General features: G+C 56.0%; 5 protein-coding genes across 5 annotated transcripts; 1 reads left to right on the top strand and 4 right to left on the bottom strand.

Moving 5' to 3' along the window:
• Positions 1-243: 243 nt before the first annotated feature.
• Positions 244-2,218, bottom strand: ColSpa_08505 (general amino-acid permease GAP1; the record flags this gene model as incomplete). The annotated part of the gene is made up of 2 exons (XM_049274717.1): positions 244-1,306; positions 1,365-2,218. The coding sequence occupies 2 exons, from the start codon at positions 2,216-2,218 to the stop codon at positions 244-246; spliced, it is 1,917 nt and encodes a 638-aa protein (XP_049130674.1).
• A 1,549-nt stretch (positions 2,219-3,767) lies between these two features.
• ColSpa_08506 (uncharacterized protein) lies at positions 3,768-4,484 on the bottom strand (the record flags this gene model as incomplete). The annotated part of the gene is made up of 1 exon (XM_049274718.1): positions 3,768-4,484. One exon carries the CDS (start codon positions 4,482-4,484, stop codon positions 3,768-3,770), a length of 717 nt encoding a protein of 238 aa, XP_049130675.1.
• Positions 4,485-5,145: 661 nt separating this feature from the next.
• Positions 5,146-7,388, bottom strand: ColSpa_08507 (mannosyl-oligosaccharide 1,2-alpha-mannosidase; the record flags this gene model as incomplete). Its single annotated transcript, XM_049274719.1, has 3 exons — positions 5,146-5,328; positions 5,386-6,725; positions 6,797-7,388. The coding sequence occupies 3 exons, from the start codon at positions 7,386-7,388 to the stop codon at positions 5,146-5,148; spliced, it is 2,115 nt and encodes a 704-aa protein (XP_049130676.1).
• Positions 7,389-9,382: 1,994 nt separating this feature from the next.
• On the bottom strand, positions 9,383-10,101 carry ColSpa_08508 (U2 snRNP component ist3; the record flags this gene model as incomplete). Its single annotated transcript, XM_049274720.1, has 2 exons — positions 9,383-9,971; positions 10,019-10,101. 2 exons carry the CDS (start codon positions 10,099-10,101, stop codon positions 9,383-9,385), a joined length of 672 nt encoding a protein of 223 aa, XP_049130677.1.
• Positions 10,102-10,703: 602 nt separating this feature from the next.
• Positions 10,704-11,918, top strand: ColSpa_08509 (actin-related protein 2/3 complex subunit 1; the record flags this gene model as incomplete). Its single annotated transcript, XM_049274721.1, has 3 exons — positions 10,704-10,926; positions 10,997-11,824; positions 11,878-11,918. 3 exons carry the CDS (start codon positions 10,704-10,706, stop codon positions 11,916-11,918), a joined length of 1,092 nt encoding a protein of 363 aa, XP_049130678.1.
• Positions 11,919-14,259: the final 2,341 nt, after the last annotated feature.

Genomic DNA, 14,259 nt, shown 5'->3' on the forward strand with positions numbered 1-14,259 from the left:
AGTCCGTCCTATATAGTTCCTTTCTTTTCCCAGAAATCGTCCTTCACGCCTCGTCTCTTGGTCAAGACATGCGGCCCAATGCGTAGGCGAGAAACCTCTGCTCCTATCCCAGAGCCCCCCAACTGATATATATCCAAAATGATTCCCATCGGTGTCCAAACGCCACGCTAAATATCCATCACTCTTTATCGTATCCTCTGTATAAAAACAACAACATGCCACAGCCATACCGCCCCCGCGCTCTCAACACAGGAACTTGTAGACGCGCTTCCACTTGGGCCACGACCGCCTCTCCTCCTGCTCCTGCGCGACGAGGATGCCGAGGTTGAAGTCGCGGCGGCCCGTGTCGACGTCCATGTCGTCGACGCGGATCAAGACGGTGCGGAAGTAGAACTTGTGGACAATGTACATGATGGCGACGATGGGGAAGGCGGCGTAGCGCAGGAAAAAGTTGCGCGCGACGGCCTCGGCCTCCCACTTCTCCCAGCCGACGGGGAAGGCGCCGACCCAGAACTGCGCGACGAGCACGAGGAGGTTCATGATCAGGCCGCACCAGGAGCCCAGGACGCCGACCTGGGAGCGGAAGGCGAGCTCGTGCAGGCCGTGGCCCTTGCGGGCCCAGGCCTGCCGGAACCGGATGTGGCAGAGGCAGATGGAGGCCCAGGTGAAGATGGACGAGAGGCCCGAGATGGCGAGGAGCCAGTCGAGGACCTGGTCCTGCTGCTTGAGGTCGGCGAGGTAGGCGACGAGGCCGACGAAGGCGGCGGCGCCGATGGCCATCAGCGGGCGGCCCTTGCGGTCGACGTAGGAGAGGAAGCGCGGGGCCTGGTGCTGGTCTGCCAGGGCGGCGAGGGTACGGGAGGAGCCGAAGACGGCCGAGTTCCCGACCGAGAGCACGGCGATGAGGATGACGGCGTTCATAACGGAGGGGAGGATATCGATCTTGGCGTTCTCGATGGCAATGACAAAGGGGGACGCGGCCGCGTCGACCGAGGAGTTGGCGCCGAGGAGGCGTTTCTCGTCGTAGGGGACCAGCAGGCCGATGAGGGTGAGGGCCACGACGTAGAAGAGGGTGATGCGCCAGAAGACCTGCTTGATGGCCGTGGGCAGCGACTTGCGCGGGTTCGCCGCCTCGGCCGCCGCCAGGCCGACCAGCTCGGTGCCCGCAAAGGCGAAGGCGGCGGTGACGAAGACGCTGCAGAGGCCCTTGAAGCCGTTGTGGAACGCGCCGGGAGTCTGCCAGTACTGGCCGCCGATGTAACCAGAGTCCGGGGTCCCTCCGCAGTTGAGGACTATTCCCAGCAGGCTGTGGGCAGTGTTAGACATGCAGAAACGGGGTTGAAGGGCGGTGGGGGGGAACTCACATGAAGCCAATCACTGCGATGATCTTGATGATGGAGAATATGAACTCGGCTTCTCCGTATCCCTTGACGCCAAAGAGGTTTATAGTAATGATACCGACGAGGAAGATTGTGACAAAGATCGCTTTGGTGATGCTTGGGTCCCAATACGTTATCGTTATGGAGGCAGCAATGATTTCGAGAGGAAGCACAATCAACCACTGCAAAGCGTAGCTGCACCAGACGTTAGCCACCCGGGCTGATAACGCGAACGACGACGGACAGCGGGTGGTATACTCACTTCCAGCCCATGGCAAACCCCACGAGGGGTCCAGGAACCGCGTGGAGTAGGCCGAGAACGAACCGGCCACCGGGAACGCAACGGCCAGCTCGCCCAGAGCCTGGCAAGTGCAATACAGCATGGCACCCACAAGTGAAAAGGCGATCAACAGCGACGCCGGCCCGCCGACCTCGAGCGCCTGGCCAGATGCCACGAACAGCCCCGTGCCGATGGACCCGCCGATGGCAATCATCTGCAGGTGCCTGCCCTTGAGCTTCCTGCTCAGCAGCGTGTTCGAGGTCTGCTGGTTCGCGAGGCGGATGTCGTAGTAGTGCACGCCGTTGAGGACGCGCTCGTGGCCCGGCTCCAGGTCCATGGACGAGTTGCTCTTCGATCTTCCCCGGCGGACGTGACGCCTGTTCTCGGCTATCTGGCTCGGGTCGCGCTTGAAGCTCTCGAGGACGCGGAAGAAGAGGCCCGGCGCGGGGCCCGGGTCGTAGATGGGTTCGCGCCGCATGCTGTAGCTGCTCCCTAGGGTGAGGGAGTCTTCCTTGATCTTGATGGCGCTGAGTTCCACGTCTTCGTTGTACGGCGCCATCCCGTTCCGCGGTTTGGAGGGAGGCGAGGGTTTCGGGAGGGGGAGATTTCTGTTTCTTCACCGCTGGTCGCACCCAGAGGCTTTTTTTGGGGAGGAAGCGCCGCGGATTTGTTGGGATCGGTGTCGATCGGCCGCTGATTGACGCCAGCCGGTTCGCAAGATGCAGAGGTGCAAGTCGTCTCGCTCGTCCGGTCGAGATACCGCTCTTTAAGTGTCGGTCGGCTCCGCGAAGGACCGCATCCCGGTCCGTCAAGGGGATATGGTGTCGCAAGGGAAGGTCGTACGACGGCGATAAACGGTCTGCAATCGGTTCGATGGTCGCGTGCTCGACTTGTTGAAGCGCTGTGTCGTCGCTAGATCGGGTCGTCGATGGAGTGCTTGTTCCGGTAACGAGTGTGTCTATCTGCACTTTGCAGGACGGACGGACGTTGCGGCGAATGATTACTTTCTCACCGAAAGGGGTTGGTTGACTCGTCGTGGAGCGGAAGGCTTATCATGCTGAACCCCCGACCAGACCAGACCAGACCAAACCAGCAGCACAGTTTGCCGCATTGGTCTGTTCCAAAGGTGACGGGATGGGATTGGGGGTGCTCACTATCTTGCGACAAGGATGTCCCGACTGGCAACACCACCTTCGGTCCCTTCAAGCGTCAGGTCGGCGACAGGACGAACGAGTTTCCTTCCTTGAACAGGCAAAGGCCGGGCTGGGCAGGACATCGGGCGAATGAGGGGGGTTGTGGCCACGGCTGGGCCTCGAATCCTGCACCACCTCCGTCTCTGTCCTCCGCCCCCCCGGTTATGCCCCCCAAAAGCGACAATCCACTTCGTTATCTCTCTCTCCCGCGCACCTCGACTCCAGTTGCTGCTTCGCTTAACAGAGTCGCAATCGGTTCAGGCATGTGCTTGTCTGGGGTGCTTTGACGGGGGGGCCAACAGGCATGACCTGGGCCATCGTTCAGGCTGTGGCATATGGGGAACCCCCACTCCTGAGGGTACCCGGTCTCTTACAGCATTGTCCAGGACACCTCGAGACATCTTGCAAAGCCGCATCATTCCTTGTCCCCTTAGTGTAGGCAACGTCGCAACGCAACGGGAATCTTGAGGCTTGAAGGCTTGGCTACATAGAAAACGTGACGAATTGACTTTGGAAAATGCAGAATGCGCGCTGTATCGTCTGTGCTCACTCAGCAATGCCTTTTGACAGGTGCACAGATCGGGCTGGGCTTCGATTGCAAAGTCATCCCATTTCTTGGATGCCGAGATCCGGTGGTAACTGGCGGTTGGCGAACATCCAAACACGCCATCTGGTTCGCTTCCTTTCTTTGTGCTCGTCTCTTATGTTGGGCCGTATTTTATCACTGCTTGGATAACCGTGTCACCTCTGCGACGTAAAGATGAAATCTCAGTGTCAGGTGGGGCATGCAGGTATAAGTAGCGTTCAGTCCATATGCGCTTTGGTGGCCGACATACGTATCTAAGTGCGCCTCCTCGACTACTCCATGTACTTCTCACGACAGGAAAGCATCACCTAAACCTTCAAAACTAGCGTTCAAGCTTGGCCCTCATCCCCGCCCATCTTCACCGTCTTCACAACCCATGGAACACCCCACAACGACCCGAAAGCTTGCGCTGCCGGCTCCATCCACTCCTGCTCCAGCAACCCGTCGTCCACAGTCGCGATGTTGACGTTCACCACCTCGTCCCACCCGCCTGCCGGCTTGTCCATGAATCTTAACAGCTCCTCCGTGATCCGGTAGGCCTTCCCAAAGTGCACCCCGCACCGCCCGCAAAACACCCGCGCCGCGTCCGGCAGGCACCCGGAGGCGTGATAGAACCTGACCCACGTGTTCCCGGATTGGGGGCCGGGTTTGAACACTTCGGCCGCCGGACGGAACTCGGCTTGCCGCTGGTCATCCAAGTCCCCGGCCGACTTGCGCGGCGTCAGCGCAGAAAACCCTCCCGTCCCAACGTCCTCCGTCTTCTCGGTCGACTCTACAGGGAGAGCCGAGACGGAGAGCATGTACGCGGGACACTGCATCATCGCCGGCACCACGCTCCCGAAGCCGCGGCGGCAGCTGGCGCAGTGGCACACGGCGACGGTCGGGAGGCGCCAGTCCTTGTGCGCCTGCTCGGGCGGGAGGAAGAGGTGAATCTTCATGTGCGTCGGGGGCCGGTCCGCGAGTGCCGGCACAGATAGTTTGTAGCGGATGGCGCTGCAGTTGCAGCCGCCCGTAATGGTGAAGGCATGGTCTGGTAGAGAAGGCATGTTCCTTGTTTAAATGGCTGATGTATGACCCGAGGTGTAAGTTGGGAGAAACCCCTAGTCCTTTGCTTTGATCTGAGTGAGATGCAAAGTTGCAATCAACTCTCAGCAGGCCATCTCAGTTGCTCCTTATACCTCTATTCCGGAAATGGTTGAAACAATCCTCGGTCAACTGGCCAATTCTGAGTGCTCAGATCTGACGTGAGCCCCTGAAGACGTCGTTATTCTGGCCTTGGGAACAGGATGTCACTAGCAGGCTCTTGGCACGTCTTATAAAGCCGGGCAGGAGGCTGTTCCCTTTCCCCTCTTCCGTACTCTCATGTTCCACCCGCCTTTCCCGACGGACTATCAAGTCGTTGAACGTTGGCTTTTCTTGTCATTGGTTGTAAGAGTAGCAAGGGAGTGGTGGTACTACCACTATCACCCGCATATCTCATTTAGAGTGCATCCAGTTGCCTCACGGACACCAAATAAGAAGCTACGAGTCAAAAGCAGTAAATAAAATTTGGGATATTGAGTTGCTTTTGTGAAGACCAAACTACTCCACATACAACGCCAGGCCGCGCCATTTGGGATTTGGAAAGCCTCCAAAGACACAGACATGCTACTATATAAACATACACTCCCTGACTGTTCATAACAGGGAGAGCCTCCATCAATGATATCATGTTTGCTCGACAACGAGTTTTCCGTTGGCGTCTCTCGGCTTCCGCTTCCAGCCGGTGTTGAACAACTTGCCCATGTCAAAGCGGGGGAGCGGGTGGGCCTCGGTGTTGAAAACGACCTTGTCCATGGGCAACAAGTCGTTGGGCGAGAACAGGAGGTAAAAGTACTTCAAAGTTTCGGCCTGGAGTTCTCACATTAGTCACACATTGCTTGATGGTCATGCCCAGCCTCGACTTACCATCCAGAAGCTCTCCAGGTTGTCACGCACGGCGGGAGGGATCGTGTTGGCGTTGCTCAAGCTGGTGAAACCGCCACCGTCCTCAACCGCGGTGTAGTTGACGAAGGACTTGAACATTTCCCACCCCCACTCTCTGTATTTCAGATCGCCGGTGATTCTCCACATGTAAAACAAGCTCTCGATAGACTCGGGTCGCTGCAGGTTGTGGACATCGTTGGAGTGAACCTCGAAATCCTGCCGCCACTTGGCGTGAGGGTCGGGATCAAAGTCCTGGGGCGGATGATGCGAGGCTGAAGCAGGCGCCGGAGGGTTGTCGATTTTGAAGTAGGTGATCTCTCCAGCAAGCCCAGTCGCCATCCACTTGTACATGCCCCAACAGGTCTGCATGAGCTCGCGAGCCAGCTTCATGTCCTCGTCCTTCTTCTTGTTCCATGTTGGTAGCCGCCTGGCCTCTGCCTCCGGAATACCACCAGTGGCTCCCAGAGCAATCGTTCCGGGCATGAAGCATACGAGATGATCCATCTTCGGGGATAGCTCATTGTTCAAACCAGAGGGCCGCTCTCCAAGGACGGTGAATCCAGAGGGTTTGCTGTAGGTGATCAGGTGCTTGCGCACGCCCTCGAGAGTTTCGTCCCACATCTCTTGGTAGACAGGCTCCTGCTTGTTCGTCTGCAGGTACTGCTTGATCAGGTACTCATAGTACGAGTCACCGCGGGAGCCGAGGCGAATGTTATCGCCCCTGAACTCTCCCGTCGTGGCGTAGATATAAATGGGGACGAGGCCGTCCTGGGCGCCGTTGTCGTCGACAACCTGCATGACTCTCTCGACCTTGTCCCAAAAGTCCTTTTCTCCGGTGAGCTTAGCCAGGTACTTGAACTCGAGCTGCAGAGTGGTCGTCTCGGCGGTCGAAGAAGCACCTCCGTCGGCGTGTGAGACAATGCCCTTGTACTGAGCCAAGTTGACGCTCGCGTAAGGAACCCCAGAAGGCGAATCGAAGGCGCTCATCAGGCGATCAGCTAGGTCCTTTGCCTTTTCCAAGTACAAATCCTCGCCCGGCGCGCCTGGGTCGTCGTCCTTTATTGGGGCCAATTCAGGAAACTCGGTCGACAGGTAGTGCGCAGAGAGGAGACCGCCGAGCATTCTGATGGTGGTCTCGAACGTGTTGACATCCTGGTCCTGATCCCACGTCAAGTCTTTGGCGAGCCATTGCCTCGCATGGGTCAGGCGCGATGTCAGGTTCATTAGCATCATTGTGTCTAGCGAGTCGATGATGATCCAGCCGAGACCCTTAGGTGCCATCTGTCGTCCGGTCTTCGCAATGGGGTGGTACTCGTCGTAGCCTGTTCGTAATTGTGGTTGTTAGTCTTCGAACATAATCATCAAGCGGATTCATTGCCGGAGTCGACATTACCCCAGGCGTAGCGCTCGTAGGCGTCCCAGCTGAGCTCGAAGGCCTCCACCACTCTCTCCCGCCTTTTGAGCCAGTCCACCTTCTTGCCCGTAGGCTCAGAAGCGCCCAGCCAACCCGTCCATGTCGATGCCGACTCGCGGGCTTTGGAGCCTTCTGAGAAGAAGCCAAAGAACCACAGGCCCGAGAAGAGAAGCAGCAGGGTAACTAGGATCGAACGTTTCCTCCGCCACAGAGGACGAAACCTCCGACTCGCGTGGTGGGCGTAGGGCTTGTCTTTGTACATGGGCAGCTGGCCCTTGGTGCCGAGCAGGTCTTCGACTCGTCCTTGCACGCCGTGGAAGATACCAGAGTTCCCTCCACGGCCGGATCGGCTGTTTACGGCGGAGGCGCCCCAGTAACGATCTTCGAGTACTCGTTGCGGGTTGCTAAAGGAGGGGACATTCTTGGGCACATTGAAAGCCATGTCGTTGAGGGCAGTAGCTCCGGCCTCGACCGCCTTTTCTTTGATATTCTGGGCAGCTCGGGAAGCCGTCACTTTGAAAACGTTGAGGGCTGTGTTCCGGTGTAGATTGAAAGGGTCGCGAACATTCATGTTACGCTCTTAGCATTGTCGCAGTGTGGATACCGGTGGTTTCGAGCAAACAGGGACGGGACGAACAGGTCGCAGAAAGTCAAAAGCTACTGTAGAAGGGGGGCGAGGCTGCTGATTTCAACCCCCGACAAGAAGCAACAAGAATGACAGTTGTTGCAACAATGAGATGACGATTGGAAAAAGAGAGACAGCAACGGAGACTGAGACAGCAGCGCACGCGAATCTCGATGATGTGGACTTTCCGAATTAACTGGAGCGAGCTGCGAAAGACACCCTCGTTGCCGCGGAGGCGTCGAGCTAAACCGTGGATCAGTAACCACTTTACCCGCCAACCCGCTGTCTCTCCTTGCACACGCGCCCACTATCGGGCTGTTCGGAGCAGTGGGAGGAAAGACCGGCACGCTCAGTTCGCTTGGCCTTGGCTGGTAACGGAACCACCCTACCCACCCTGGACGCTGAGAAAAGGCCACCTGTAGATTATGGACGCGACCGGCCTCATTAGTCGAGGCAGAAGGCGGATGCTAACCCCAAAAAATACGCTGCCAGGGCTGGCAGTGCTGTGCGTAGTCTCTTGTGGACCGGCGCAAAAACGTGCCGATCCTACCGACGCCGAGAACATAGGTAGGGCGGGCACTGAATCATTCGCCAGTCGGTCACAACCTTACCTCATCTGCTGGCACCCAAGCACCACTTTGGGCGCTTTGTAACACCGGTATCCGGCCTGGTGGGGCCTGGAAGGGCACAAGGTCGGCGAGCATCCGATCATCCCCAAGGAGCGGGCACCGTCCCGGAGACCTAAGTTTTACCGCGTTAGGATCTCCGAGTTCGACTCGCTGCAACTTCCGGAACGGTTTCTAGAGCTCACCGTCGAAAGGCACGTGTCACCAATATACCGACCACAAACCGTTGCAAGATCATCGGCTGGTACAAGGCGAATGAGTCACTCACAGACCAAAAGGATCCGCACCTCCTCCGGTGCTAGAAGTCATTAAACGCGCATATTTGGATGTTGTCGCGAAGACGGAATCGACTGCGATATATTCACCGCAACAAAGACGCTTTAACATCATGTCTTTTAAGGACTTCCCTTTCTTGACCCCGGAGGAGTTTTCCGAGGTGTGTCATCACTTCGATAGCCAATATTGCCGCGCAACGCTGGGCCCGTTGCGGCAACGGTTCAAGTTGAGAGTATGCACAGCACTCGATACATCGTTTGCCTCTGGCGTTGAATACACAACATACTTGCAAATCATCCGGCCGCTTGAGGCTACGCTGGATTGTGGGGATCTCTCCTCGGTTCTGGACAAGTTTTCTTTCGCAGAAGGCAGTCTGGAAAGAGACGCACTTGGGCTCGACGATGAGGCTATGATTGATGCCGAGGAGTCTGATGAGGTAATGTCCTCGAGGTTGAAATTCCGTGGCCAGCTAGCTGACCAGGTGAAATATTAGGCTGCTCTCTCCAAACCCCGCGTACTAGACTCCGGATACGTCGTCTATGAAGTGCACATGCATCCCACGTATCGGATGCCATGCTTATGGTTTACATTGCAAGGGTTGCCGGTTGACGAGCCAGCCTTCAATCTCGACACTGTCTTTCGACGGCTGGTGCCCGATCAATTCAAGGATGCCCTGCGGAGGACAGGCGGCATCGGGGGGATTTCCGGCGACGTGAGTGCCCATCAGCTGTGAACCCGTCAATTACAACTCTGAGAGAGACCACCTGCAGGTCTGTACTAACACATAAGGTTGCAGCATCACCCCCTCACGGGACTACCCTCGTTCTTCATCCATCCATGCCTTCTCGGAGACGCCATGTCGGGCTTCAACTGTTCCAAAGAGCAGTATATGATGCTGTGGCTCGGCCTGGTCGGCGGTTGCGTGGGGCTCTGGGTGCCCAAAGAGATGGCCATGGATTCGACCGGCTGAAGCACGTCGCACCCGACCTCCCGTCATCTCACCCCTGGTTGAACTAGTTCGCAAGGCCCTCGAGAAGATCAATCGTCGTCGCTGTCCTCTTCCATGGCAACATCACTGTCCTCTTCTTCTTCCTCATCTCTCGTCCGCTTCTGACCCCTCGCGTCGGATGCTTGTGCATCACCCATGGGTTGGTCACCGCCAGTCGAGGGCTTCGCTGCGGCGGTTCCTGGAGCAGCGCCTGATGCGGCACCTGGTGCTGGGGCATTGAAGATGCTCTTCTGGAGGTCCGTCACTTCGGTGCTGGAAGCTCCAGCCGTAGAATTGGGCATCTTAAATGTGCCGTCCAGCTTGGCGACGAAGTCGGACTTTGACTTGGCGTACTGGATAGTCTGTTCACTCGGTTGGTCAGCAATCACGGTCTGCAGTCTAGTATTCTCGGGCGAGCGCACCAAAGGACGACCAAGGAACTCGAAGCCTTCGAGCGAGCGCATGGCTTGGGTTGCCGTTTGCACATCACGGAAGGTGATGTGCGCTTGTCCTCGCATCTTCATCGTCTTCATGGCAACAATATCGAGAACGGGCCCATACGTCGAGAAGAGCAGGTAGAGTTCGGTTCGTAGGTCTTGTTTCTGGATCTTGTTGGACGGCAGGTTCGTTACATAGAGTCTATAGACATCAGAGAATGCTCAAGGTATGCGACAGTGTCCACTCACGTCTGGTTCGGAGGAATCGTCGCAACTTTGGCGGGCAGTGATGCGTTCGGCGCAAGGCCACGAGGAGGAGCAACAGCCGCCATTGTGCAATTTGTGTGCGGAAAACGTGGATGATAGTATCAACAGGTTTCGGATATAATGTCAAACTCTTAGAAGTTGACTCAGCGTCGTAGTCGTCTCGAGGTGGCGCGTCGTGTTTTATCGTGGTACAATCGTCGCGGTCTGAATTTTTGTGTTGAACGTCCGGCCACACAGTTTAGTTGGCTGAACGCCTTTGGGGAGCTTCATTGCTAGCGCCGACGCTCTGCACTCAGTTCGACGACGCCCCAGGGTGTGGCCTTAATGCCTGAAAATGCACAAGCGGTGCGAATTGCCATGCTGCTCTTCTCAAGCACCACTACCTACGTAACCCCCCCCCATCTGCCCCACCACGGTGCACCTCCCAGACGGTACGCAGTAATGTATGCTATGCATGCACCTTACGTATGTACTGCCTGGGGGAGGTACCTTGCCTTGCTTGGACGAGGTCAGCCAGCCAGCATCTCCTAGCACTGGCCCCAAGAGTCGCAACTTCGTCTGCCAACAACCTCGACATCTCCCTCTGCTTCCTCCATCAACAAATCCGACCCGGAAAACAAGAGTGATAGTAGAGAGCTATACTCCTATCACGAAGCAACCTCTCATCATGGCGGCCCCTCAGGTTCACCACCTCTTCCACGCTCCCATCGCGGACCACTCGTTTTCTTCCGACCGTCAGACGCTGGCCATCGCCCGCGACTCGACCATTGAGCTGTATGGACAAGCCGGCAGCGCCTTCAAGCTCAAGGACGAGCTCAAGGGACACGACAAGACTGTCACGAGTGTCGATATTGCTCCCAACAGCGGCCGCATTGTGTCCTGCTCTCAAGGTACGTCAATGCGCGCAGCCGCCGTTTCCGCTGGTTTGAGGTGAGAACAGTACCTGACTTGTCATGATAGACCGAAACGCCCTTGTTTGGGAGCCCTCGCCGACCGGATACAAGCCTACTCTCGTTCTCCTTCGAATCAGCCGCGCCGCGACCTTTGTGCGATGGTCTCCCTCGGAAACTAAGTTCGCTGTTGGCTCGGGCGACCGTGTTATTGCTGTCTGCTATTTCGAGGAGGAGAACGACTGGTGGGTGTCGAAGCACTTGAAGAAGCCTATCCGAAGCACCATTACATCCGTTGCATGGCACCCAAACTCCGTTCTTCTTGCTGCCGGATCGACCGATGCCCACGCCCGTGTTCTCTCCAGCTTTATCAAGGGTGTCGACGCCCGCCCCGAACCGACTGCTTGGGGTGAACGCTTGCCGTTCAATACCGTCTGCGGAGAGTACCTGAACAACTCTGCCGGCTGGGTGCACTCCGTTTCCTTCTCGCCTAGTGGAAACGCTCTGGCCTTTGCTGCTCACGACAGCAGCATCACTGTCGTATACCCCAGTGCCCCAGAACAGCCTCCCCGGGCCGTTGTCACGATCACCACCCAGCTTCTTCCCTTCATGAGTCTTCTCTGGAACTCAGAGGATGAGATCATTGCTGCAGGCTATGACTGTGAGGCTTTCCGGTTCAAGGGTGGCGAGGACGGCTGGAGCCTCGCAGGCACCCTCGAGTCCAAGGGCCGCCCCGGCCTCAGCGACGCCCGCGAGGAGTCTGCCCTGAACATGTTCAGGCAGATGGATCTCAAGGGCAAGGTCAAGGATGACACCCAGCTCAAGACGGTCCACCAGAACACTATCACCACCCTTCGTCCCTACGAGTCGTCAGGCGACAGCCTCATTAAGTTCTCCTGTAAGTCTCTCAACCTTTGTGATGTTGACCTTCAAAGCTGACTAGACATGAAGCAAGCGGCGTCGACGGAAGGATCGTCATTTGGAGCACCTAGACTACCTTTCATAGCGAGCTTTCAATGGAATACCACAATGTCTCATACTTTTACTTCTTGTTCTTGAATCTCTAACTTATTAGCGTCTGACTGCCTCCTCGGCGATTCTCTCTTGAGGAAGTTGGGCAAATGCTCCCGGTATTCGACAACCCAATCGTTCACAGACAGGTCGCCTACGGCATCTCGTTCTCAAGCCACGGTTCTCACATCAACCACTGCCGTCGCCAAACTGTACGTTAGCATGGGGCATCTCGATTCTCATCCCTCGCCCAATGAGTTCATCTACGATCTTGTCAGACAGCACAACACCGCTGCCGATGTTGTACGCATGTCGTCGACCGAAGCCCCACCCGTACCGCGATTTTCTTTTGCGTAACCGCCATGTGACCCGTTCCTGGCATGGCCTGATGCTGTGAGACGAGGTATCCGTGCTGGCTATTTTGTGCCAATAGTTGAGCGTCTTCCCACTTTAGATGCTTCCCGCATCGAGCAAGAGCCCGCCACCTCGAACGATTTGGAGAATAGTGCAATGGACATCGAAGCTATCCCCGAACACCAGGATTGAAGCGGTGGATATCGATGAGAGCTGTGTCATAAAGCTCTCCCTACTGCATGCAAGATGTTTCCGACGTCGGCAATCGCCAACCACGATCTCAACTACACAATGGCAACTCGAAAACTCAGAATGAAGATCCAGAAGACATCTCTTCACCGCAAAGTACGCATACCATGTCACTTGAGGCAAGGGTTCACCGCATCCACGAAATCTGTCTCCAGGCAGCACGGAGGTATCTCGAAGAACGGCAGGCGAACATGCAGGTACGAGCTGCGCCAACATCGATGTACCGTTCCGAGAGCTTTATTCCGCTTTGCTCCCTACACCAACTTCCGCCAAGGCTTCGGTAACGGTTTCCCTTCAGCCTCTGAGACGTTGGCTGGGGTTGCGGAGGCATCGGCGGACTCGCTGCTGGTTAATGTTAGTAAAATCTGCGATGGGTTTTGGGCGCAGGCTCAGCGGGACAGACTTCATGTCCCGGGCACGGAGATGGCTGCAGCGGTAAACATGAGACACTTGCTGGACCGGACCGAGACAATCGCGAACACTCTACGACGTTGGACAAACATCCACCAGGGTTTTACCAATGGAAGGAATCTGTGTGCGCGGTTCAGTGACTGATAAATATAGCCGAGATTGACCGATTGGGTATGTGGACTCATATTGGCAAACGTTTAGATATCGGTGATTAGCCCCCGATTATGCGCTTGAGGTTCATCTCTGTTGGGGGGATATGTTGTCTGAAGATCTACTCCATACTAGGTCTGACCACTTGTCGGGATAGGAAAGCCCTCCAAGAAGTTATCGAACGATATGAAAGGTAGTCTAGGTTTGGGTGTTGGCTGGATGCTCAAATAAGATGCATGCAAACCACTATCATCAAACTGCACCAAGAGCCACAAGTATAGTCCCGGAATCACACACCTGCACTGTTTCTATAGTACAAAAAGGGTCGAAGAGCAGTTGCAATGGGACCACATATCCGGCTTTCTCAAGCGTTGTGTAAATTTGAACACCCTCTTGAGGGTATTTAGGGAGGGATTGCATACGACCGAGATCTTGTCACTAGGCCTGCCTACCCCTCTATTCCCGCACCAGTCAATGTACTGCCATTTGCATAGCATGTGAACATGTTGAACTAGAAATGTCTCAGTCAGTTAATGTAAGTCGGTCTGTTCTCTTTTCTTTGTGAACTAACTACTTCTAAGCGTCACTCAGTAGGGGTACAGGGAGGTCAAGCTACCGGATGGGCATATGCGGTTAAGCAAGATAGTGACATTTACCAGTAATAAGGTGTCCACACCCCTGCAATCCTTCAGGCTCTCCAACCCAAACGTCTTCCCGCTGATCTAACCCACTCAAACCACCCCACCAACAAAACTGACCTCCACTCTAGCCCGCCACCACCTAGGTACGTATGAAGTTCGGACCTCCCAACTCTGTGCCGCGTGCCGTGCTTTGATCAACCATTCTCCTCCAACACCCAACACCGCGACCACGTTGTCCTGTCGCTTCTTTTCAGCAGAGAACGTCACCGTTATTGCCTGTGAAGATTCCACTGGCACTTCCTTGTATGTAATCCATTTTCGTTTCGACTTGTTCCTTTTGGTCTTTTTTCTTTTCTCTCTCTCCACAATATCCATACCGCACACTTTACCTGTCTGCCCGGACCATATTCCAGGCTCGGATTACTCACCGCATATAGACGACCCGCCACTATTTGCCCGAAAGACCCCGCCAGAGCTCTGCGCAAGACACTGCTTGCGCATCACCGATTACCAACAA

Source organism: Colletotrichum spaethianum (assembly GCF_022836535.1).
Source record: "Colletotrichum spaethianum MAFF 239500 DNA, contig23, whole genome shotgun sequence".
Lineage (NCBI taxonomy): Eukaryota > Fungi > Ascomycota > Sordariomycetes > Glomerellales > Glomerellaceae > Colletotrichum > Colletotrichum spaethianum.